Raw genomic sequence first — 25,137 nt, forward strand, 5'->3', positions numbered from 1 at the left:
CAAGGTGGCACCCATGGGGACCTCAATGACGTCACCCAAGGGACCCTCAATGACGTCACCCATCAAGACCCCAACGATGTCACCCATGGGGGCCACCAAGATGGCACCCATGGGGATCGAGGTGGCACCCATGGGGACCCCAGTGACGTCACCCAAGGGACCCTCAACGATGACACCCATGGGGACCTCGGTGACACCCAAGGGACACTCAACGACGTCACCCATGGGGACCTTGGTGACACCCATGAAGACCTCAATGATGACACCCATGGGAGCCACCAAGATGGCGCCCATGGGGACCAAGATGTCACCCTTGGGGACCCCAATGACGTCACCCAACGAGACCCCAACGATGTCACCCATGGGGGCCACCAAGATGTCACCCATGGGGACCTCGGTGACACCCATGAAGACCTCAACGATGACACCCATGGGGACCTCGGTGGCACCCAAGGGACCCTCAATGACGTCACCCATGGGGGCCACCAAGATGTCACCCATGGGGATCGAGGTGGCACCCATGGGGACCCCAGTGACGTCACCCAAGGGACCCTCAACGATGACACCCAAGGGGACCTCGGTGACACCCATGGGGACCTCGGTGACACCCAAGGGACACTCAACGACGTCACCCATGGGGACCTTGGTGACACCCATGAAGACCTCAACGATGACACCCATGGGAGCCACCAAGATGGCGCCCATGGGGACCAAGATGTCACCCATGGGGACCCCAATGACGTCACCCAACAAGACCCCAACGATGACACCCATGGGGGCCACCAAGATGTCACCCAAGGGACCCTCAACGACGTCACCCAACAAGACCCCAATGACGTCACCCTTGGGGACCCCAATGATGTCACCCAAGACCCCAATGACGTCACCCATGAAGGCCACCAAGATGTCACCCTTGAGGACCCCAACGATGTCACCCATGGGGACCCCAACGTCCCCATGTCCCCAACGCCCCCCCCAAGCCGGGACGCCGCTGCCGGTGGCCCCCTCGCGCCGAAGCCACCGGGGCCACCACCAGGTCCAGGAGCGCCACCAACAGGGCCACCGTGGTGACACCTGCACCCATGGGTGCCACCACCAGGTCCCGAGGGGCCACCAAAGCCACCGGAGATGCCACCACCAGAGGTGCCACCACCCGGTCCCGTGGGGCCACCCCCAAAACCACGCTGCACGCGCCCGAAAGCCCCGGAGATGTCACCAAAACCCCCCGAAATAGCACCAAAAGCACCAGAAATAGCACCAAAACCACCGGGGATGTCACCAAGACCCCAAAAGACGTCACCAAGACCCCAAAAGACGTCACCAAGACCCCAAAAGATGTCACCAAAACCACCAGAAATAGCACTAAGACCCCAAGAGACGTCACCAAAACCCCCAGAAATGTCCCCAAAACCCTTGAAGACGTCACCAAAACCCTTGGAGATGTCACCAAGAGCCCTAGAGGTGTCACCAAAACCCCCCGAAATGTCACCAAAACCCTTGGAGACATCACCAAAACCCTTGAAGATGCCACCAAAACCCTTGATGACGTCACCAAACCCATTGGAGATGCCACCAAACCCTTTGGAGACGCCACCAAAACCCCCCGAAATGTCCCCAAAACCCCCAGAAACGTCCCCAAAACCCTTGAAGACGTCACCAAAACCCCCCGAAATGTCCCCAAAACCCTTGAAGACATCACCAAAACCCTCGGAGATGCCACCAAACCCCCCGAAAACGTCCCGAACCCCATGAAGACGCCACCAAACGTCTTGAAGACGCCACCAAACCCCTTGATGACCTCACCAAACCCCATGAAGATGTCACCAAACCCCATGAAGATGTCACCAAACCCCTCGATGACCTCACCAAACCCCTCGATGACGCCACCAAACCCCATGAAGATGCCACCACCGCCCCGTGCTCCTCCTGCCCTCGCCCCTCTCCCCCCTTCCCCTGCGCCGCCTGCCCCAAATCCTACGGCACCCTCTCCAAACTCACCATCCACCAACGCGCCCACACCGGCGAACGCCCCTTTTCCTGCCCGGATTGCCCCAAATCCTTCGCCGACCCTTCGGTTTACCGCAAACACCGGCGGGGCCACGCCGGCCTCCGCCCCCACCGCTGCTCCTCCTGCCCCAAAGCCTACGCCGAGCGCAAGGACCTCCGCAACCACCAGCGCGTCCACACCGGCGAGCGCCCCTTCCTCTGCGCCGAGTGCGGCAAGAGCTTCGGCCGCTCGTCCTCCCTCGCCTGCCACCAGCGCATCCACGCCCCCCGCAAGCCCTACGCCTGCGGCACCTGCGGCAAGACCTTCACCCAGCTCTCCTCCTACCAAAGCCACCAGCGCGTCCACACCGGCGAGCGCCCCTTCCTCTGCCCCCAGTGCGGCCGCACCTTCGCCGACCCCTCCAGTTACCGGCGGCACCAGCGGGCCCACCAAGGGGTGAAGCCCTACGGGTGCGGCGAGTGCGGCAAAGCCTTCCGGCAACCCGCCGACCTGGCCGTCCACCGGCGCACCCACACCGGCGAGCGGCCCTGGCGCTGCGGCGAGTGCGGCAAGAGCTTCGTGGCCTCCTGGGACCTCAAGAGGCACCGGCTGACCCACAGCGGCGAGCGGCCCTGGCGGTGCGGCGAGTGCGGGAAGGGCTTCGGCGAGCGGGCGGCGCTGGGCAAGCACCGCAGGACGCACTCGGGTGAGCGGCCCTACGCCTGCGGGCGCTGCGGGAAGGGATTCGGAGGCGCCTCGGGGCTGCGCAAGCACGAGAGGACGCACGGAAAGAGGGAGGGGGGACGGGGCGGGGGGGCGGGGGCTACCGCGGGGCAAGGTTTGGCTACCGAGGCGGTGGGAGGAGGTGTCGGGGCGGTAACGGGCCACAATATGGCCGCCGTGGGGCACGACATGGCCGCCGGTGTTGGGCACGATTTGGGGACGCCATCGAGCCACAATATGGCCGCCGGGGTTGGCCACAATTTGGGGACTCCATCGGGCCACAATATGGCCGCCGTTAGCCATGACATGGCCGCCGGTGTTGGCCACAATGTGGGGACTCCGTCGAGCCACAATATGGCCGCCGTGGGGCATGAGGTGGCCACCGGTGTTGGGCACGATTTGGGGACTCCAACGAGCCACAATATGGCCGCCGGGGTTGGCCACAATATGGGGACTCCGTCGAGCCACAATATGGCCGCCATGGGGCATGAGGTGGCCACCGGTGTTGGCCACAATTTGGGGACTCCATCGGGCCACAATATGGCTGCCGTGGGCCATGAGGTGGCCACCGGTGTTGGCCACGATTTGGGGACTCCAACGAGCCACAATATGGCCGCCGGGGTTGGCCACAATTTGGGGACTCCAACGAGCCACAATATGGCCGCCGTTAGCCATGACATGGCCGCCGGTGTTGGGCACGATATGGGGACTCCAACGAGCCACAATATGGCTGCCGTTGGGCATGAGGTGGCCACCGGTGTTGGCCACAATTTGGGGACTCCATCGGGCCACAATATGGCCGCCGTTGGGCATGAGGTGGCCACCGGTGTTGGCCACAATTTGGGGACTCCAACGAGCCACAATATGGCCGCCGTTGGGCATGAGGTGGCCACCGGTGTTGGCCACAATTTGGGGACTCCATCGGGCCACAATATGGCCGCCATGGGGCATGAGGTGGCCACCGGTGTTGGCCACGATTTGGGGACTCCAACAAGCCACAATATGGCCGCCGTTGGTCACGACATGGCCGCCGGCCTCGGCCCCAACGTGGCCACCGGACTCGGGGTCACCGTGGCCGCCGGACTTGCCCACAACATGGCCGCCGCGCCGGGAGCCATCATGGCCGCCGCCTCCGAGCACAACATGGCCGCCGTCACCGCCGCCGCCACCGGGGGAACCGTGGACTGCGGGGGCCTCAACATGGCCGCCGCCTTTGGCACGCCCAATATGGCTGCCCCCAGCGTGGCCACGCCCAATATGGCTGCCCCCCTGGGAGGCCCCAACATGGCCGTCCTCGGGGTGGGCCCCAATATGGCTGCCCCCAGTGTGGCCACACCCAATATGGCCACCTCCACGGTGGTCACGCCCAATATGGCCGCCATCAACACGGCCACACCCAATATGGCCGCTCCCAACACGCCCAACATGGCCACCCCCAGCATGGCCACACCCAATATGGCCACCACAAACATGGCCACGCCCAATATGGCCACCTCCACTGTGGCCACACCCAATATGGCCGCCATCAATATGGCCACACCCAATATGGCCGCTCCCAACACGCCCAGCATGGCCACGCCCAACATGGCCGCCCCCAACATGGCCACGCCCAGCATGGCCACACCCAATATGGCTGCCTCTAATATGGCCACACCCAACGTGGCTGCCCCCAACATGGCCACACCCAATATGGCCGCTCCCAACACGCACAGCATGGCCACACCCAACATGGCTGCCTCCAATATGGCCGCCCCCAACACACCCAACATGGCCACGCCCTGTATGGCCACACCCAACATGGCTGCCTCCACTGTGGCCACACCCAATATGGCTGCCTCCAACTTGACCACGCCCAATATGGCTGCCACTAACATGGCCACGCCCAGCATGGCCGCCCCCATCACGCCCAATATGGCCACACCCAATATGGCCGCCTCCAATATGGCCACACCCAACATGGCTGCCTCTAATATGGCCACGCCCAGCATGGCCACACCCAATATGGCCGCCACTAACATGGCCACACCCAACATGGCCGCCTCCAATATGGCCGCCTCCACTGTGGCCACACCCAACATGGCCGCCACTAACGTGGCCACGCCCAACATGGCCTCCCCCATCACACCCAACATGGCCGCCCCCATCACAGCCACACCCAACATGGCCGCCCCCCTCCTCCCCGCCACCCCCAACATGGCCGCTGTGGGGGCGTGTCCCCCAGGCCCCGCCCCCCCGGAGCCCCGCCCCTTCGGCTGCCCGCTGTGCCCCAAGCGCTTCCTGGCGAGGGCGGGGCTCCGCAAGCACCAACGACGTCACGGCCCCGCCCCCTACCCGCAGGCCACGCCCCCTTCCGCCACCCAAGGGGCGGAGCCTCCGCCAGGCCCCGCCCCCTGATGCTGAGGCTGCGGGAGGGGGGCGGGGCTTTGAGGAGGGATTTAGGGGCGGGGCTTTTCCTTATATGGATATGGGGGTGTGGCTGGGGGCGGGGCTTGCCGAGGCCACGCCCCCCTGGGGGGTGTTGGAAATAAAGGGGCCGAGCGCGACGCAGCCTCGTCAATGGGGGGGGGTGGGGAGGGGACATTTTGGGGAGGGGGAGGGGACATTTGGGGGGGGGAGGGGACAGAGCCCATGGGGATCACGTGACCGAGGGGACACCACCCTGGGGACACCCCAAAAAGGACCCGAGGGTCCTGGGGACACCCCCAAGGGGACAAAGTGACCATGGGGACCACCCAAGGGACCCAAGTGTCCCAGTGCCACCACCCCGAGGACCCCAAATGTCACCCCAAAAGGTGACCGAGGTGCCACCACCCTAGGGACCCCATGTGTCCTGGTGTCACCACCAAGGGGACCAAGTGTCCAAGTGCCACCACCCCAAGGGACCACCCAAGGGACCCAAGTGACCAAGGTGCCACCACCCATGGGGACCACCCCAAGGGGACCTGAGGGTCCTGGGGACACCACCGAGGGGACCAAGGTGCCACCACCCCAAGGTGACCCAAATGACCAAGGGGACCCAAGTGACCAAGGTGCCACCACCCATGGGGACCACCCCAAGGGACCCAAGTGTCCCAGTGCCACCACCCTGGGGTCCCAACATGTCCAGGAGCCACCATCCCAGGTGACCAAGGTGCCACCACCCCAAGGACCCCAAATGTCCTGGTGTCACCACCCCAAGTGACCAAGGTGCCACCACCCCTGGGGACCACCCCAAAGGGACCTGAGGGTCCTGGGGACACCACCGAGGGGACCAAGGTGCCACCACTCCAAGGTGACCCAAATGACCAAGGGGACCCAAGTGACCAAGATGCCACCACCCATGGGGACCACCCAAGGGACCTGAATGTCCCAATGCCACCACCCCAAGGTGACCAAGTGACCAAGATGCCACCACCAAGGGGACCAAGTGACCAAGGTGCCACCACCCCTGGGGACCACCTCAAGGGACCCAAGTGTCCCAGTGCCACCACCCTGGGGTCCCAACATGTCCAGGAGCCACCATCCCAGGTGACCAAGATGCCACCACCCATGGGGACCACCCCAAAGGACCAACGTGTCCCAATGTCACCACCCCAAGGACTCCAAATGTCCTGGTGCCACCACCCCAGGTGACCAAGTGACCAAGGTGCCACCACCCCAAGGGACCACCCAAGGGACCCGAGTGTCCTGGTGCCACCACCAAGGGGACCAAGTGTCCAAGTGCCACCACCCCAAGTGACCAAGGTGCCACCACCCCAAGGGACCCAAATGTCCTGGTGCCACCACCCAGGTGACCAAGGTGCCACCACCCATGGGGACCACCCCAAAGGGACCCGAGTGTCCCGATGCCACCACCCCAAGGGACCCAAGTGACCGAGGTGCCACCACCCCTGGGGACCACCCAAGAGCCCCAAGTGTCCCAGTGCCACCACCCAGTGTCCTCAAGTGTCTTGGTGCCACCACCCCAAGGTGACCCAAGTAACCAAGGTGCCACCACCCCAAGGACCCCAAATGTCCTGGTGCTGCTACCCCAAGTGACAAAGGTGCCACCACCCCTGGGGACCACCCAAGGGACCCGAGTGTCTTGGTGCCACCACCCCAAGGGACCCAAATGACCAAGGTGCCACCACCCCAAGGGACCAAGATGCCACCACCCATGGGGACCCAAGTGACCAAGCGGACCCACGTGTCCTGGTGCCACCACCCTGGGGTCCTCCCATGTCCTGGTGCCACCACCCCAAGGGGACACCCAAGGGACCTGAGTGTCCTGGTGTCACCGCCCCAAGGTCCCCAAATGTCCTGGTGCCACCACCCCAAGGGGACCAAGTGACCAAGGTGCCACCACCCCTGGGGACCACCCAAGGGTGCCACCACCCCAAGGACCCCACGTGTCCTGGTGCCACCACCCCAAGTGACCAAGGTGCCACCACCCCAAGGACCCCAAGGCGTTCATGTGCCACCACCCCCAAGGGACCCAAGTGTCCTGGTGCCACCACCAAGGGGACCAAGGTGCCACCACCCTAGGGACCCCATGTGCCTTGGTGCCACCACCCCTGGGGACCCCCCAAAGGGGACCCAAGTGTCCTGGTGCCACCACCAAGGACCCCAAGTGACCAAGATGCCACCACCCCTGGGGACCACCCAAGGGCACCAAGTGTCCAGGTGCCACTACCAAGGTGACCAAGGTGCCACCACCCCAAGGTGACCCAAATGACCAAGGGGACTCAAGTGACCAAGGTGCCACCACCCATGGGGTCCCCACGTGTCCTGGTGTCACCCCCAAGGGACCACCCCAAGGTGACCCAAGGGGACCAAGGTGCCACCACCCCAAGGGGACACCCCAAGGGACCCGAGTGTCCCGATGTCAAGGTGACCCCCATGTCCAGGTGCCACCACCCCAAGGTCCCCAAGTGTCCTGGTGCCACCACCCCAAGTGACCAAGGTGTCCAGATGCCACCACCAAGGGGACCAATTGACCAAGGTGCCACCACTCCAAGGGGACCCGAGTGTCCTGGTGTCACCACCAAGGGGACCAAGGTGCCACCACCCATGGGAACACAAGTGACCAAGGGGACCCACGTGTCCTGGTGCCACCACCCCAAGGACCCCAAGGCGTTCATGTGCCACCACCCCCAAGGGACCCAAGTGTCCTGGTGCCACCACCAAGGGGACCAAGGTGCCACCACCCTAGGGACCCCATGTGCCTTGGTGCCACCACCCCTGGGGACCCCCCAAAGGGGACCCGAGTGTCCTGGTGCCACCACCCCAAGGACCCCAAGTGACCAAGGTGCCACCACCCCTGGGGACCACCCAAGGGTGCCACCACCCCAAGGACCCCACGTGTCCTGGTGCCACCACCCCAAAGGGACCAAGGTGCCACCACCCCTGGGGACCCAACCGTCCCCAAAAGGGACCCCCACGTCCCGGTGCCACCACCCCAAGGACCCCAAATGTCACCCCAAAAGGTGACCGAGGTGCCCCCACCCCTGGGGACCCCCAAGTGTCCCCCCCCCCCCCCCCCCGTGTCCCGGTGCCACCTCTGCTCTGGGCTGTCACCACCTTTATTCAAGCCCCGCCCCCCCAACGCCTCCCAGCCAATGGCTGCAGAGCACGCCTACAACTCGACCAATCACCGCGCTGGGCCAAGTGACGTCATCCCCCTCTCAGCCAATCCCGTGCCAGTATCCCCTCCCCGCCCCCCCCCCCCCCCCACCGCCCAATCCCGTGCCAGCCTGCCCCGTTCTAACCAATCCCCTTCCAGCCCCGCCCCCTGCTCTCAACCAATCCCGTCTCAGCACCACCCTCAGCCAATCCCGTGCCACCTTTCCCTTTCTCTCAGCCAATCCCGTCCCTCCATCCACCCCCGCCCCTCCCACCCACCCCTCTCAGCCAATGGCGTCGCGGGGGGCGCTGACCCCGACCAATCAGGAGGCCCCGGGGGGCGAGGCTCCGCCCCCCGGCATCATTCGGGGGGCACCCTTGGGTGCTCCTCCAGAGCTGGGGGCACCCCGAGGACCTGCACCCTTGGGTGCCCCCCAAATTGCTCCAAATCTTGGTGACCCCCAGGGGTCTGCACCCTTGGGTGCTCCTCCAAAATCTCCAAATCTTGGGGAACCCCAAAAGTCGGCACCCTTGGGTGCTCCTCAATCACCTCTTGTCCTTGGTGCTCCCCAAAAGTCTTCATCCTTGGGTGCTCCTCCAAAATCTCCAAATCTTGAGGAACCTCAAGAGTCTGCACCCTTGGGTGCCCCCCGAATTGCTCCAAATCTTGGTGACCCCCAGGGGTCTTCACCCTTGGGTGCTCCTCCAATGTCTCCAAATTTTGAGGAACCCCAAGAGTCTTCACCCTTGGGTGCTCCTCCAAATCTTGACGCACCCCAAGAGTCTTCGCCTTTGGGTGCTCTTCCAACACCTCCAGATCTTGGTGCCCCCCAAGAGTCTTCACCCTTGGGTGCTCCTCCAAATCTTGAGGAACCTCAAGAGTCTTCACCTTTGGGTGCTCCCCAAACTTCTCCAAATCTTGAGGAACCCCAAGAGTCTTCGCCTTTGGGTGTTCCTCCAAAATCTCCAGATCTTGGTGACCCCCAGGAGTCTGCACCCTTGGGTGCTCCTCCAAATCTTGAGGAACCTCAAGAGTCTGATACTTTGGGTGCTCTTCCAACACCTCCAGATCTTGAGGACCCCCAAGAGTTTTCACCCTTGGGTGCTCCTCAATCACCTCTTGTCCTTGATGCACCCCAAAAGTCTTCACCCTTGGGTGCTCCCCAAACTTCTCCAGATCTTGAGGAACCCCAAGAGTCTTCGCCTTTGGGTGCTCTTCCAACACCTCCAGATTTTGGAGACCCCCAAGAGTCTGCACCCTTGGGTGCTCCTCCAAAATCTCCAGATCTTGGTGACCCCCAGGAGTCTTCACCCTTGGGTGCTCCTCCAAATCTTGGGGAACCCCAAGAGTCTTCACCTTTGGGTGCTCCTCCAACGTCTCCAAATCTTGATGCACCCCAGGAGTTTTCACCCTTGGGTGCTCCCCAAACTTCTCCAAATCTTGATGCCCCCCAACAGTCTTCACCCTTGGGTGCTCCCCCACCACCTCCACCCCTTCCTGCCCCCCAAGCCCCCCAACCCTCTCAACCCTCACCCCCACCCCCTCCCCCCCCACCCCCTCCCCCTCCCCCACCCCCACCCCCACCCTCGCCGCCGCCGCCGCCGCCGCCACCGCCGCGCCGTGCGCCTCCTCCAGATGCACCCGCTCGTGGGTGATGAGGTTGGAGCTCTGGCTGAAACGCCGGCCGCAGCGGGCGCAGCCGTAGGGCCGCTCGCCGGTGTGGGTGCGCCGGTGCTGCTCCAGGTGGGCGCTGCGCACGAAGCCCTTGCCGCACTCGCCGCAGCCGTAGGGCTTCTCGCCGGTGTGGATGCGCTGGTGCCGCACCAGGGTGGAGCTCATGCCGAAGCTCTTGCCGCACTCGCCGCAGCGGTAGGGCCGCTCGCCGGCGTGGGTGCGCCGGTGGAGGGCCAGGTTGGAGCGGAGGGCGAAGGCTTGGCCGCATTCGGCGCAGGCGAAGGGGCGCTCCTCGCCGTGAGCCCGCTGGTGCCGGGCCAGCGCCGAGCGGAGCCCGAAAGCCCGGCCGCACTCGGCGCAGCGGTGAGGTTGCAAGCCCAAATGGAGGCGCCGGTGCTTGGCCAAGGTGGCCCCGTGGCCGAAACGCTTGCCGCACTCGCCGCAGGCGAAGGGCTTCTCGCCGCTGTGGCTGCGCTGGTGCTGGATGAGCTCCGAGCTCTGCACGAAGCCCTTGCCGCACTCGCCGCAGCGGTAGGGCTTCTCGCCGCCGTGGGTCTTGCCGTGCTTCAGCAGGTTGGCGCGTTGGGCGAAGGCTTTGCCGCACTGGCCGCAGCGGTAGGGCCGCTCGCCCGAGTGGCTGGCTTGGTGCTGGAGGAGGTCGGAGCTGCGGTAAAAAGCTTTCCGGCACTGCCCGCAGGCGTAGGGGCGCTCGCCGGCGTGGGCGCGCTGGTGCTTGACCAGGTTGGTGCTTTGGCTGAAGGCTTTGCCGCACTCGCCGCAGGCGTAGGGGCGCTCGCCGGTGTGGGTGCGGCGGTGCTGGGCCAGGTTGGAGCTCCAGCCGAAGGCCTTGCCGCACTCGCCGCACTTGTAGGGCCGCTCGCCGGTGTGGGTGCGGAGGTGCTGGGCCAGGTGGGAGCGTTGGGCGAAGCGTTTGCCGCACTCGCCGCAGGCGTTGGGGCGCTCGCCCGTGTGGCTCCGCCGGTGCCGTTCCAGTTTGGACCACTGGGCGAAGGATTTGCCGCACTCGCTGCAGATGTAGGGGCGGCCGCCGGACGCGCCGGCTGTGGGGCGGGACGAGAAGGGTCTTGGGGGCATGGAACCCAACTTTGAACCCAAAAATGGTGGCCAAGAGGATCCTAAATGCGTCAACTTATCCTTAAAATTCGTCCCAAAATGTCCTATAGGGTCTTGGGAGCCTAGAACCCAACTTTTAACCCAAAAATGTTGGCCAAGAAGATCCTAAACTCTTCGATCCATCCTTTGAACCCATCCCAAGATGTCCTAGAGGGATTTGGGGGACTGGATCCCAAGTTTCAACCCAAAAATGTTGGCCAAGAAGATCCTAAATGCCCCGTTCTAGACTTTAAACCCATCCCAAGATGTTCTATGGGGTCTTGGGAGCCTAGAACCCAACTTTTAACCTCAAAATGTTGGCCAAGAGGATCCTAAATGCGTCAATTTATCCTTAAAATCCATCCCAAGGTGTTCTATAGGGTCTTGGGAGCCTAGAACCCAACTTTTAACCCAAAAATGTTGGCCAAGAAGATCCTAAACTCTTCGATCCATCCTTTGAACCCATCCCAAGATGTCCTAGAGGGATTTGGGGGACTGGATCCCAAGTTTTAACCCAAAAATGTTGGCCAAGAAGATCCTAAACACCCAGTTCTAGACATTAAACCCATCCCAAGATGTTCTACGGGGTCTTGGAACCTAGATCCCAACTTTTAACCTCAAAATGTTGGCCAAGAGGATCCTAAACGCCCCGTTCTAGACATTAAACCCATCCCAAGATGTTCTATAGGGTCTTGGGGGCATGGAACCCAACTTTTAACCCAAAAATGGTGGCCAAGAAGATCCTAAATGCGTCAATTTATCCTTCAAACCGATCCCAAAATGTTCTAAAGGGTCTTGGGAACCTAGAACCCAACTTTAAACCCATAAATGTTGGCCAAGAGGATCCTAAATGTGTCAATTTATCCCTAAAATCCATCCCAAGGTGTCCGAGAGGGATTTGGGGGAAAGGATCCCAACTTTGAACCCAAAAATGTTGGCCAAGAAGATCCTAAATGCCCCGTTCTAGACTTTAAACCCATCCCAAGACGTCCTATAGGGTTTTGGGGGCCTAGAACCCAACTTTTAACCCCAAAACCTTGACCAAGAAGATCCTAAATGCCTTTGAAACGATCCCAAAATATCCTACGGGGTCTTGGGCGCCCAAAACCCAACTTTTAACCCCAAAACCTTGACCAAGAAGATCCTAAATGCCTTTGAAACAATCCCAAAATATCCTATAGGGTCTTGAGTGCCCAAAACCCAACTTTTACCCCAAAAACGTTGGCCAAGGAGGTCCCAAAATCCTCGATCCACCCCTCAACCCCATCCCAAGGCATCCTATAGGGTCGGGACCCCCCCCAACCCCTTTTTTTCCCCCCCCCGGGATTTTTTGGGGTGTCCCAAAAATGGAGGTCCCCTGGGGGGGCTCTGGGGGTGTTTTGGGGCCACCCCACCCCAAAATTTTTTTTTGGGGGGGGTCTCACCTGCTGGCAGCTCCTTGGGGGCGTCCTCAGCGGCTCCGGGCGCCCCACTTGGGGTGTCCATGGGGCAACCTGGGGGGGGGACAAATTTAATTTTGGGGGGGTTTGGGGACCCCAAAAAGGTCCGAAACACCCCAAAATACCCCAAAATTCGCCTCCCCCCCCTCCCCTTACCCGCGGGGCCGGCACTGGCCTGCATCGTCCTCGGGGGGGGGGCTGCAAAGGAGAGAGAGGGGGGGTCAATGGGGGGGGGGGGGGCAATTTTTGGGGGGGTCCCCAAAACCTGGAGGGGTCCCCAAGTCCTGGAGGGGGGGTCCCTAAATTTTGGGGAGGGGGGTCCCTAAATTTTGGGGGGGATCCCTAAATTTTGGGGGCGTTGGGGGGGATTTTGGGGGGGTCTTGGGGGTTTTTGGGGGGTCCTGGGGGGGTTTGGGGGGTCCCCAAATCCTGGGGGGGTCCCTAATTTTTGGGGGGGATCCCTAAATTTTGGGGGTGTTGAGGGGGATTTTGGGGGGGTCTTGGGGGTTTTGGGGGGGCTTGGGGGCTTCTGGGGGGGGTTCCCAAATCCTGGGGGGGTCCCTAAATTTTGGGGAGGGGGTCGCTAAATTTTGGGGGGGGATCCCTAAATTTTTGGGGGGTTGGGGGGGATTTTTTGGGGGGGTTCCCAAATCCTAGGGGGGGTCCCTAAATTTTGGGGGGGGTTGGAGGGATTTTGGGGGGATCCTGGGGGGTTTTGGGGGGGTCCCCAAATCCTGGGGGGGGGTCCCTAAATTTTGGGGGGGGGGTGGGGGGGTCCTGGGGGATTTGGGGGGGGGTCCTGGGGGGGTCCCCAAGTCCTTGGGGGGGTCAGGGGGTCCTGGGGGGGGTCCCTAAATTTTGGGGGGGTCGGGGGGGTCCTGGGGGATTTGGGGGGGTCCTGGGGGGGGTCCCCAAGGCTCGGGGCCTACAGGGGGGGGATTTTGGGGGGGGGGGCGCCCCCCAAGCGTCGCTGCCGAGCGAGAGGGACCCGGGGGGGGGGCAGGATCCGGTGCTGAGGCCCCTCCCAGCGCTGACGTCACTTCCCGTCCCCCCCCGCCCCCAAAAAGCCCGGGTTTCCCCCCAAAATGCCGCCCCCCCCCCCAAAGAGGGGCCGGAGGGGCTCTGCGCATGCGCAGGGCGTGGCCACGCCCCCTCCGGGAGCAAGCCACGCCCCCTAGCAACGGGGGAGCTTTGAGTGACAGCTTCACCATGGCAACGCCCGCCCCTAGCAACGGTTGGCCCCGCCCCTTAGCAACGCCCTCCCCTCCTTAGCAACGCCCCTAGCAACGCCACCTCCCCCTAGCAACAGGCCCGGCGCTGATTGGCCGGCGGCGGCCGGGGTGGGCGTGGCCCGCGGCGGCGCCTCTGATTGGCCAGCCGGCGCCACTTCCGGGCAGCGCGGGGAGCGGCGGGAGCGGCGGGAGGTGAGAGCGGCCCCCGGGGGGGGGGGGGGGAGGGTTTGGGATCCCCTCCTGGGTCACGTGAGGGTCCCCCGGGGTCACGTGGGGGCCGTGGGGTCACGTGGGGGTCCGCTGTGTCACGTGGGGGTGCTCCTGAGGGTGGGGGGGGGGTGTTGGGGTGGGGGGTGGGGGGGTCCCTTTTTTTGGGGGGGGGGAGGGGTTGACCTGAGGTCCCTGCGGGTCCCTTGGGTCCCCCTGGGGTCCCCTGGGTGTCCCCAAAACCCTGGGTCCCCTCCCCACCACTTGGGTCCCCTCCAGGTCCCTTAGGTCCCCCTGGGGTCCCTTGGGTGGTCCCGGGTGGCCACAAGGCCCTGGGGTCCCTCCGGGTCCCTTGGGTCCCCTCCAGGTCCTTTGGGTCCCTCTGGGGTCCCTTGGGTGTCCCCAAGGCCCTTGGGTCCTTCTGGGGTTCTTTGGGTCCCTTTGGGGTCCCTTGGGTCCTTCTTGGGTCTTGTTGGTGTCCCCAAGACCCTGGGTCTCCCTTGGGTCCCCTCCAGGTCCCTTGGGTCCCCCTGGGATCCCTTGGGTGTCCCCAAGTCCCTTGGGTGCCCTCTGGGTCCCTTGGGTCCCCTCCCCATCTCTTGGGTGCCCTCCAGGTCCCTTGGGTGTCCCCAAGTCCCTTGGGCCCCCTCCAGGTACTTTGGGTCTCCCTGGGGTCCCTTGGGTCCCTTTGGGTCCCTTGGGTCCTTCTTGGGTCTTGTTGGTGTCCCCAAGACCCTGGGTCTCCCTGGGGTCCCTTGGGTCCCCCTGGGATCCCTTGGGTGTCCCCAAGGCCCTGGGTCCCCTCCAGGTCCCTTGGGTCCCTCTGGGGTCCCTTGGGTCCCTTTGGGTCCCTTGGGTCCTTCTTGGGTCTTGTGGGTGTCCCCAAAACCCTGGGACTCCCTGGGGTCCCTTGGGTCCCCTCCAGGTCCCTTCGGTCCTCCTGGGGTCCCTTGGGTGTCCCCAAGTCCTTTGGGTCCCCTCCGTGTCCCTTGGGTCCTTCTGGGGTCCCTTGGGTGTCCCCAAGTCCCTCGGGTCCCCCCCAAATCCCTTGGGTCCCCTCCCCGTCACCTGGACCCCCCCCCCCAGTCCCCAAAAACAAAACCAACCCCTTTTGTGTGTCCCCCCCACCCCGGGGTCCCCAGGGGCTTGGGGACGGGGCCCGCCGTGCCCGCGGGGACACCCGGCGACCCGATGACGTGACGCAGGCGCCATGGCGGAGACGGAGGCGGAGGCCGGGGGGCGCCGGGACCGGGACCCCCCCGGCAGGGGACAAGGAGCCGGGGGGGGGGGTCCCTTGGCCCTGTTGAAGGCCCGGGCCCTCGATGTCACCTTCGAGGTGGGGGACGAGTACGAGGTCATCGAGACCATCGGCACCGGCGCCTACGGCGTCGTCAGCTCCGCGCGGCGGAGGGACACCGGTGAGGACGGGGGGAGGAACCGGGGGGGGTGACACCGGGACACCCGGGTCCCTTGGGTGGTGGCACCTGGACACTTTGGTCCCTTTGGGTGGTGGCACCTTGGTCCCCTTGGGTGGTGGCTCTTGGCCAATGGGGTCCCTTGGGTGGTGGCACCTAGGTCACTTGGGTGATGGTTCTTGGGTCCCTTGGGTGGTGGCTCTTGGCCAATGGGGTCCCTTGGGTGGTGGCACCTTGGTCCCCTTGGGTGGTGGCTCTTGGTCATTGGGGTCCTTTGGGTGATGGGTCTTGGGTCCCTTGGGTGGTGGCACCTTGGTCCCCTTGGGTGGTGGCCCCTGGACACCCAAGTCCCTTGGGTGGTGGCTCTTGGTCACCTTCATCCCGTTGGGTGGTGGCTCTTGGACATTGGGGTCCCTTGGGTGGTGGCACCCAGGTCCCCTTGGGTGGTGGCTCTTGGCCAATGGAGTCCCTTGGGTGATGGTCCTTGGGTCCCTTGGGTGGTGGCACTTGGTGGCTCTTGGTCACCTTCATCCCGTTGGGTGGTGGCTCTTGGTCATTGGGTCCCTTGGGTGATGGGTCTTGGGTCCCTTGGGTGGTGGCACCTTGGTCCCCTTGGGTGGTGGCCCCTGGACAACCAAGTCCCTTGGGTGGTGGCTCTTGGTCATCTTGATCCTGTTGGGTGATGGCTCTTGGTCATTGGGGTCCCTTGGGTGATGGGTCTTGGGTCCCTTGGGTGGTGGCTCTTGGCCAATGGGGTCCCATTGGGTGGTGACATCGGGACACCCGGGTCCCTTGGGTGGTGGCTCTTGGCCATGGGGTCCCTTGGGTGATGGTTCTTGGGTCCCTTGGGTGGTGGCACCCAGGTCCCCTTGGGTGGTGGCTCTTGGTCCTTGGGTCCCTTGGGTGGTGGCACCTGGACACTTTGGTCCCTTGGGTGGTGGCTCTTGGCCAATGGGGTCCCTTGGGTGATGGTCCTTGGGTCCCTTGGGTGGTGGCACCCAGGTCCCCTTGGGTGGTGGCTCTTGGTCAATGGGGTCCCTTGGGTGATGGTTCTTGGGTCCCTTGGGTGGTGGCTCTTGGTCACCCAAGTCCCTTGGGTGGTGGCACCTTGGTCCCCTTGGGTGGTGGCTCTTGGCCAATGGGGTCCGTTGGGTGATGGTCCTTGGGTCCATTGGGTGGTGGCACTTGGTGGCTCTTGGTCACCTTCATCCCGTTGGGTGGTGGCTCTTGGTCATTGGGTCCCTTGGGTGCTGGTTCTTGGGTCCCTCGGGTGGTGGCACCCAGGTCCCCTTGGGTGTCCCCCTGGGGGTGGGTGACGACCCCCCCCGGTGGGGGTGTCCAGGCCAGCAGGTGGCCATCAAGAAGATCCCCAACGCCTTCGACGTGGTGACCAACGCCAAGAGGACGCTGCGGGAGCTGAAGATCCTCAAGCACTTCAAGCACGACAACATCATCGGCATCAAGGACATCCTCAAGCCCACCGTCCCCTACGGCGAGTTCCGCTCCGTGTGGGTGTCCCCTCCGGGGGTCCCTTGGGTGGTGGTGGCACCCATGGGGACGTCCCCACCACCTCTTGGTCACCCAGGTCCGTAGGGTGGTGGTGGCACCCATGGGGACGTCCCCAGCCCCTCTTGGTCACCCAGGTCCGTAGGGTGGTGGTGGCACCCATGGGGGCGTCCCCAATGCCTCCTGGTCAACCAGGTCCCTAGGGTGGTGGTGGCACCCATGGGGATGTCCCCACCACCTCCTGGTCCCTTGGGTCCCTAGGGTGGTGGTGGCACCCATGGGGGCGTCCCCAAACCCTCTTGGTCACCCGGGTCCCTAGGGTGGTGGTGGCACCCATGGGGACCTCCCCAACCCCTTTTTGGGTCTTGGGAGGGTCTCAGCACCCATGGGATGGAGCCCACCTGGTCCCTTGGGTCCGTAGGGTGGTGGTGGCACCCATGGGGACCTCCCCAACCCCTTTTTGGGTCTTCTTGAAGGGTCTCAGCACCCATGGGATGGTCCCTTGGGTCCCTTAGGGTGGTGGTGGCACCCATGGGGACCTCCCCAACCCCTTTTTGGGTCTTCTTGGGTGATCAGCTCACGTTGGACGGAGCCCAACTGGTTCCTTGGGTCCCTTGGGTGGTGGTGGCACCCATGGGGACGTCCCCAACCCCTCCTGGGTCTTTTTGTAGGGTCCGTAGGGTTGTGGTGACACCCATGGGGACCTCCCCAACCCCTTTTTGGGTCTTCTTGAAGGCTCTCAGCACCCATGGGATGGTCCCTTGGGTGCCTAGGGTGCTGGTGGCACCCATGGGGACGTCCCCACCACCTCCTGGGTCTTCTTGGAGGGTCTCTAGGGTGGTGGTGGCACCCATGGGGACCACCCCAACCCCTTTTTGGGTCTTCTTGGGTGATCAGCTCACGTTGGATGGAGCCCAACTGGTTCCTTGGGTCCCTTGGGTGGTGGTGGCACCCATGGGGACCTCCCCAACCCCTTCTGGGTCTTCTTGGAGGGTCCGTAGGGTGGTGGTGGCACCCACGGGGACCTCCCCAACGCCTTTTTGGGTCTTCTTGAAGGGTCTCAGCACCCATGGGATGGTCCCTTGGGTCCCTTAGGGTGGTGGTGGCACCCATGGGGACGTCCCCAACCCCTCCTGGGTCTTTTTGTAGGGTCCGTAGGGTTGTGGTGACACCCATGGGGACGTCCCCAACCCCTTTTTGGGTCTTGGGAGGCTCTCAGCAACGTGGGATGGAGCCCACCAGGTCCCTAGGGTGGTGGTGGCACCCATGGGGACGTCCCCAACCCCTTTTTGGGTCTTCTTGGGTGATCAGCTCACGTTGGATGGAGCCCAACTGGTCCCTTGGGTCCCTTGGGTGGTGGTGGCACCCATGGGGACATCCCCAACCACTTTTTGGGTCTTCTTGGGTGATCAGCTCACGTTGGATGGAGCCCAACTGGTTCCTTGGGTCCCTAGGGTGGTGGTGGCACCCATGGGGACGTCCCCACCACCTCTTGGTCACCCAGGTCCGTAGGGTGGTGGTGGCACCCATGGGGACGTCCCCAGCCCCTCTTGGTCACCCAGGTCCGTAGGGTGGTGGTGGCACCCATGGGGGCGTCCCCAATGCCTCCTGGTCAACCAGGTCCCTAGGGTGGTGGTGGCACCCATGGGGATGTCCCCACCACCTCCTGGTCCCTTGGGTCCCTAGGGTGGTGGTGGCACCCATGGGGGCGTCCCCAAACCCTCTTGGTCACCCGGGTCCCTAGGGTGGTGGTGGCACCCATGGGGACCTCCCCAACCCCTTTTTGGGTCTTGGGAGGGTCTCAGCACCCATGGGATGGAGCCCACCTGGTCCCTTGGGTCCGTAGGGTGGTGGTGGCACCCATGGGGACCTCCCCAACCCCTTTTTGGGTCTTCTTGAAGGGTCTCAGCACCCATGGGATGGTCCCTTGGGTCCCTTAGGGTGGTGGTGGCACCCATGGGGACCTCCCCAACCCCTTTTTGGGTCTTCTTGGGTGATCAGCTCACGTTGGACGGAGCCCAACTGGTTCCTTGGGTCCCTTGGGTGGTGGTGGCACCCATGGGGACGTCCCCAACCCCTCCTGGGTCTTTTTGTAGGGTCCGTAGGGTTGTGGTGACACCCATGGGGACCTCCCCAACCCCTTTTTGGGTCTTCTTGAAGGCTCTCAGCACCCATGGGATGGTCCCTTGGGTGCCTAGGGTGCTGGTGGCACCCATGGGGACGTCCCCACCACCTCCTGGGTCTTCTTGGAGGGTCTCTAGGGTGGTGGTGGCACCCATGGGGACCACCCCAACCCCTTTTTGGGTCTTCTTGGGTGATCAGCTCACGTTGGATGGAGCCCAACTGGTTCCTTGGGTCCCTTGGGTGGTGGTGGCACCCATGGGGACCTCCCCAACCCCTTCTGGGTCTTCTTGGAGGGTCCGTAGGGTGGTGGTGGCACCCACGGGGACCTCCCCAACGCCTTTTTGGGTCTTCTTGAAGGGTCTCAGCACCCATGGGATGGTCCCTTGGGTCCCTTAGGGTGGTGGTGGCACCCATGGGGACGTCCCCAACCCCTCCTGGGTCTTTTTGTAGGGTCCGTAGGGTTGTGGTGACACCCATGGGGACGTCCCCAACCCCTTTTTGGGTCTTGGGAGGCTCTCAGCAACGTGGGATGGAGCCCACCAGGTCCCTAGGGTGGTGGTGGCACCCATGGGGACGTCCCCAACCCCTTTTTGGGTCTTCTTGGGTGATCAGCTCACGTTGGATGGAGCCCAACTGGTCCCTTGGGTCCCTTGGGTGGTGGTGGCACCCATGGGGACATCCCCAACCACTTTTTGGGTCTTCTTGGGTGATCAGCTCACGTTGGATGGAGCCCAACTGGTTCCTTGGGTCCCTAGGGTGGTGGTGGCACCCATGGGGACCTCCCCACCACCTCCTGGGTCTTCTTGGAGGGTCTCTAGGGTGGTGGTGGCACCCATGGGGACCTCCCCAACCCCTTTTTGGGTCTTCTTGAAGGCTCTCAGCACCCATGGGATGGTCCCTTGGGTGCCTAGGGTGCTGGTGGCACCCATGGGGACGTCCCCACCACCTCCTGGGTCTTCTTGGAGGGTCTCTAGGGTGGTGGTGGCACCCATGGGGACGTCCCCACCACCTCCTGGGTCTTCTTGGAGGGTCCCTAGGGTGGTGGTGGCACCCACGGGGACCACCCCAACCCCTTTTTGGGTCTTCTTGAGTGATCCGCTCACGTTGGATGGAACCCACCAGGTCCCTTGGGTCCCTTGGGTGGTGGTGGCACCCATGGAGACGTCCCCAAACCCTCCTGGGTCATCATGAAAGGGTCTCAAGAACGTGGGATGGAGCCCACCTGGTCAACCAGGTCCCTAGGGTGATGGTGGCACCCACGGGGACCACCCCAACCCCCCTCCCCGGGCCACCCCGGCCCCCCTTCTTTCTCCCCCGGCAGCTACGTGGTCCTGGACCTGATGGAGAGCGACCTCCACCAAATCATCCACTCCTCCCAACCCTTGACCTTGGAGCACGTCCGCTACTTCCTCTACCAACTCCTGCGGGGCCTCAAGTACATCCACTCGGCCAACGTCCTCCACCGCGACCTCAAGCCCAGCAACCTCTTGGTCAACGAGAACTGCGAGCTGAAAATCGGCGATTTCGGCATGGCCCGCGGGCTGGGCGCCGACCCCCGCCACGCCAAGGCCTTCCTCACCGAATACGTCGCCACCCGCTGGTACCGGGCGCCCGAACTCCTCCTCTCCTTGCACCGTTACACCCGCGCCATCGATATGTGGTCGGTGGGCTGCATCTTTGCCGAAATGTTGGGCCGCCGGCAACTTTTCCCTGGGAGGAACTACGTCCACCAGCTCCAACTCATCATGGCCGTGCTGGGGACGCCGCCGGCCACCGTCATGGCCGCCATCGGGGCCGAGAGGGTGAGGGCCTACGTGCAGAGCTTGCCCCCGCGCCCGGCGGTGCCGTGGGAGAGTCTTTTCGGCGACGCCGAGCCGGCGGCCTTGGCGTTGTTGGGGAGGATGCTGCGTTTCGACCCCCGGGAGAGGGTGGGGGTGGCCGAGGCCTTGCGGCACCCTTTTTTGGCCAAATATCACGACCCCGAGGACGAGCCCGAGTGCGTCCCCGCCTTCGATTTCGCCTTTGACCGCCGGGTGTTGACCAAAGAAGAGATCAAGGCGGCCATCGTGGCCGAAATCGCCGATTTCCACGAGCGCCGCGACGGCATCCGGCGCCAAATCGCCTTCGCGCCGGCCGAAAACGCGGCCGGCGGCGGCGGCGGCGCCGCCGTGCCCAACGTCAACGTCCCCATGGGGGGCGTCAACGACGCGGCCAGCGGCGGCGTCACCGCGGTGGCCAACGCCGGCGTTGGGTTGACCAACGTTGGCATGGCCAACGTCAACGTGGCCAACGCCGGCGTGGCCAACGCCGCCATGGCCAACGTCAACTTGGCCAATGTCAACAGGGCCAATGCCACCATGGCCAACGTCAATTTGGCCAACGCCAACGTCAATTTGGCCAACGCCAACGCCGCCATGGTCAACGCCAACGCCACCATGGCCAACACCAACGTCAACGTCCCCAACGCCGCCGCAGCCGGGGTTGGCGCGTCCTGGCCCTGCACCGACGTGGACATGCCGAGCCCTGGCCCGGCCCCTGCCCCCGACTGCCCAATGGACTCCCCCCGGGTGAAGGCGGAGCCGGGGGCCCCCGCGCCCCCCAAGAGGGACGGCGCCATCTCTGATGACACCAAGGCCGCCCTCAAGGCCGCCCTGCTCAAGTCGGCCATGAGGAACAAGAGTAAAGGTGAGGAGCATCCAGGGCCCTTGGGTGCTGGTTGGGGGGGGTGTTGGGGGCTCCGTCCTTGAGTTTTTGGGTCCTGGGATGGGTTTTGTGGCTCCATCCTTGAGTTTTTGGGTCCTGAAATCATTTTTGGTGGCTCCATCCTTGAGTTTTGGGTTTCAGGATGGGGTTGGGGGCAACATCATTGAGCTTCTGGGTTTTAGGATGGGGTTGGGAGCTCCATTCTTGAGTTTTTGGGTCCTGAGATCAGTTTTGGTGGCTCCATCCTTGAGTTTTGGGGTTTCAGGATGGGGTTGGGGGCTCCATCCTTGAGTTTTTGGGTTTTAGGATGGGTTTGGTGGCTCCATCCTTGAGGGTTGGGGTTGGGGGCTCCATCCTTGAGTTTTTGTGTCCCAGGATGGGTTTTGTGGCTCCATCCTTGAGTTTCTGGGTTTTAGGATGGGATTGGGCACTCCACCTTTGAACTTTGGGGTACTGGGATGGGTTTTTTGGCTCCATCCTTGAGTTTTGGGGTTTCAGGATGGGGTTGGGGGCAACATCATTGAGCTTCTGGGTTTTAGAATGGGTTTGGTGGCTCCATTCTTGAGTTTTGGGGTCCTGAGATCAGTTTTGGTGGCTCCATCCTTGAGTTTTGGGTTTCAGGATGGGGTTGGGGGCCCAATCCTTGAGCTTGGGGGTTTCAGGATGGGATTGGTGACACCATCCTTGAGTTTTGGGGTTTCAGGATGGGACTGGGGGCTCCATCCTTGAGTTTTTGGGTTTCAGGATGGGGCTGGGTACTCCACCTTTGAACTTTGGGGTCCTGGGATGGGTTTTTTGGCTCCATCCTTGAGTTTTGGGGTTTCAGGATGGGGCTGGGGGCTCCATCCTTGAGTTTTTGGGTCCTGGGATGGGTTTTGTGGCTCCATCCTTGAGTTTTTGGGTCCTGAGATCAGTTTTGGTGGCTCCATCCTTGAGTTTTTGGGTCCTGGGATGGGGTTGGGGGCTCCATCCTTGAGTTTTTGGGTTTTAGGATGGGATTGGGGCCCCCATCCTTGAGTTTTTGGGTTTTAGGAAGGGTTTGGTGGCTCCATCCTTGAGTTTTTGGGTTTTAGGATGGGTTTGGTGGCTCCATCCTTGAGTTTTGGGGTTTCAGGTTGGGGTTGGGGGCTCCACCCTTGAGTTTTGGGGTCCTGGGATGGGTTTTGGTGGCTCCATCCTTGAGTTTTGGGGGTTGGGAGCTAAATTGTTGAGTTTTTGTGTCCCGGGATGGGTTTTGGGGGCTCCATCCTTGAGTTTTGTTTTTTAGGATGGGACTGGGGGCTCCATCCTTGAGTTTTTGGGGCTGGGAGCTCAATTGTTGAGTTTTTCTGACCCAGGATGGGTTTTGGTGCCTCCATCCTTGAATTTCGGTATCCCGGGTGGGTTTTTTCACCCCATCCCAGACCCCTTCACCCCCTTGACCCCCTCCGATCCCCCTCAGAACCCCCGTGCGCCGCCCCGGAGGCTCCGGAGGGCCGGAAACCGGTGACGGCGGCGGAGCGCCAGCGGGAACGGGAGGAGAAGCGCCGGCGACGCCAAGAGCGCGCCAAGGAACGGGAGAAGAAGCAACGGGAGCGCGAGCGGCGCGAGCCCCGCGGCCGCGGCGAGGGGCTCCGGGGCCTCGTCCTCACCGACGACGACCGCCACCTCCTCGAGAGGTGGACCAAAATGAGGGACGGGGCCCCCCCAAGACCCCCGGCGCGACCCGCGCCGGCCCCGTGCCCCCCACCGCCTTGCGGGGGACCCCCCGAAACGTGGCCGGGCGGCGAGGTGTGGGCCGAGCCGCCCCCCGCGCCCGGCCCCGCGGACCCCGACGTGGCCACCGTCACCCAACAGCTCTCCAAGTCGCAGGTGAGGGACCCTGGGTGAGGAGACCCCCTCCCCAAAAAAAAATTTGGGTTGGGGTCCCGTGCCCAGCGTTGTCTTCCCCCCGCCAAGGTGGAGGACCTGCTGCCCCCCGTCTTCTCGGTGACCCCCAAGGGGAGCGGGGCCGGCTACGGGGTCGGCTTCGACCTGGAGGAGTTCCTGAGCCAATCGTTGGACATGGTGGGGGACAACAAGGACAGGTGAGAGGGGACACGGGTGTCCTGGGTGGGGGGGCACCCATGGGTCCTGGTGACCCTACTCCATCCCATTGCCCATCCCGTTGGCCAACGCGTTGGGTCACCCCGTTCCCCGTTGTTTCCCTCTCCCTGGTGGCCCCAAACGTCCCAATGATGAGGAACCCAAATGTCCTGGTGACCCTCCTCCACCCCATTGTCCAAAAACCCCAAATGTCTTGGTGTCCCAACTCAACCCCGTTGACCAAGGAACCCAAGAATCCCGGCGTTCCTCTTCCATCCCCTTGACCAACGTCTTGGGACACCCCGTTCCCAATTTTTTTGTGGTGTCAGCCAAATATCCCGATGGTGAAGAACCCAAATGTCCTGGTGTCCCCTCTCCACCCCATTGTCCAAAAACCCCAAATGTCTTGATGTCCCAACTCAACCCCGTTGACCAAGGAACCCAAGAGTCTTGGCGTCCCTCTTCCACCCCGTTGACCAACGTCTTGGGACACCCTGTTCCCCGTTATTTTTTGGTGTCACCCAAAGGTCCCAATGATGAGGAACCCAAATGTCCTGGTGTCCCCTCTCCACCCCATTGACCAAAGAACCCATGGGTCCTGGTGACCCTACTCCATCCCATTGCCCATCCAGTTGGCCAACGCGTTGGGTCACCCCGTTCCCCATTGTTTCCCTCTCCCTGGTGACCCCAAACGTCCCAATGATGAGGAACCGAAATGTCCTGGTGACCCTCCTCCACCCCATTGCCCAAAAACCCCAAATATCTCGATGTCCCAACTCAACCCCGTTGACCAAGGAACCCAAGAATCTTGGCGTCCCTCTTCCACCCCGTTGACCAACGTCTTGGGACACCCCGTTCCCCGTTATTTTGTGGTGTCACCCAAATATCCCGATGGTGAAGAACCCAAATGTCCTGGTGTCCCCTCTCCACCCCATTGTCCAAAAACCCCAAATATCTTGATGTCCCAACTCAACCCCGTTGACCAAGGAACCCAAATGTCTTGGTGTCCTAACTCAACCCCATTGACCAACCTCTTGGGACGCCCCCTTCCCCACCGCCCCCCTCACCCCTCTGGCACCCAAGGGACCCCGTAGGGTGCGTCCCGGGCACCCCGGGGACCCCGTTGACCCCTGTCCCCTCGCAGCCAAGGCGATTCGGCGCCGCTCTCGGCCTCGCTCCTCGCCGACTGGTTGGAGGTCCACCGCTTGAGCCCGGCCGCCCTCGAGAGCCTCCAGCGCGACCTCCAGCTCGGTTCCCCCATGCTCCTCTCCGACGACCTCCCTGAGCCTTAAGGGGGGGGGGCGCGACGGGACCCCCGCCCTCCCCCCCCCCACTCCTTGTACCCCATTAAACTTTGTAAGGAAACCAC

General features: G+C 63.2%; 3 protein-coding genes across 5 annotated transcripts; 2 read left to right on the forward strand and 1 right to left on the reverse strand.

Moving 5' to 3' along the window:
- The first annotated feature begins 1,082 nt into the window (after positions 1 to 1,082).
- ZNF668 (zinc finger protein 668) lies at positions 1,083 to 5,253 on the forward strand. Its single transcript, XM_072029492.1, has 2 exons — positions 1,083 to 1,610; positions 1,691 to 5,253. Exons 1-2 carry the CDS (start codon positions 1,083 to 1,085, stop codon positions 5,102 to 5,104), a joined length of 3,942 nt encoding a protein of 1,313 aa, XP_071885593.1. The 3' UTR covers positions 5,105 to 5,253.
- Positions 5,254 to 8,232: 2,979 nt separating this feature from the next.
- Positions 8,233 to 12,762, reverse strand: LOC119715312 (uncharacterized). The gene is made up of 3 exons (XM_038172619.2): positions 12,674 to 12,762; positions 12,503 to 12,571; positions 8,233 to 11,026 (listed from the first exon to the last, which is right to left on the reverse strand). The coding sequence occupies exons 1-3, from the start codon at positions 12,696 to 12,698 to the stop codon at positions 8,652 to 8,654; spliced, it is 2,469 nt and encodes an 822-aa protein (XP_038028547.2). The 5' UTR covers positions 12,699 to 12,762; the 3' UTR covers positions 8,233 to 8,651.
- Positions 12,763 to 13,790: 1,028 nt separating this feature from the next.
- MAPK7 (mitogen-activated protein kinase 7) lies at positions 13,791 to 25,137 on the forward strand. Of its 3 annotated transcripts, none has more exons than XM_038172617.2 (7): positions 13,791 to 13,941; positions 15,099 to 15,374; positions 16,714 to 16,879; positions 20,323 to 21,686; positions 23,146 to 23,555; positions 23,643 to 23,770; positions 24,913 to 25,137. In XM_038172617.2, the coding sequence occupies exons 2-7, from the start codon at positions 15,167 to 15,169 to the stop codon at positions 25,058 to 25,060; spliced, it is 2,424 nt and encodes an 807-aa protein (XP_038028545.2). In that variant the 5' UTR covers positions 13,791 to 13,941; positions 15,099 to 15,166; the 3' UTR covers positions 25,061 to 25,137. The 3 variants fall into 3 exon arrangements, with proteins under 3 accessions (XP_038028545.2, XP_038028546.2, XP_071885608.1); XM_038172618.2 differs by having other exon boundaries at positions 13,796 to 13,941; positions 15,162 to 15,374; XM_072029507.1 differs by having other exon boundaries at positions 13,805 to 13,941; positions 15,162 to 15,374; positions 16,714 to 16,863.

The sequence above is a fragment of the Anas platyrhynchos genome, chromosome 30 (genome assembly GCF_047663525.1).
Source record: "Anas platyrhynchos isolate ZD024472 breed Pekin duck chromosome 30, IASCAAS_PekinDuck_T2T, whole genome shotgun sequence".
Classification (NCBI taxonomy): Eukaryota; Metazoa; Chordata; class Aves; order Anseriformes; family Anatidae; genus Anas; species Anas platyrhynchos.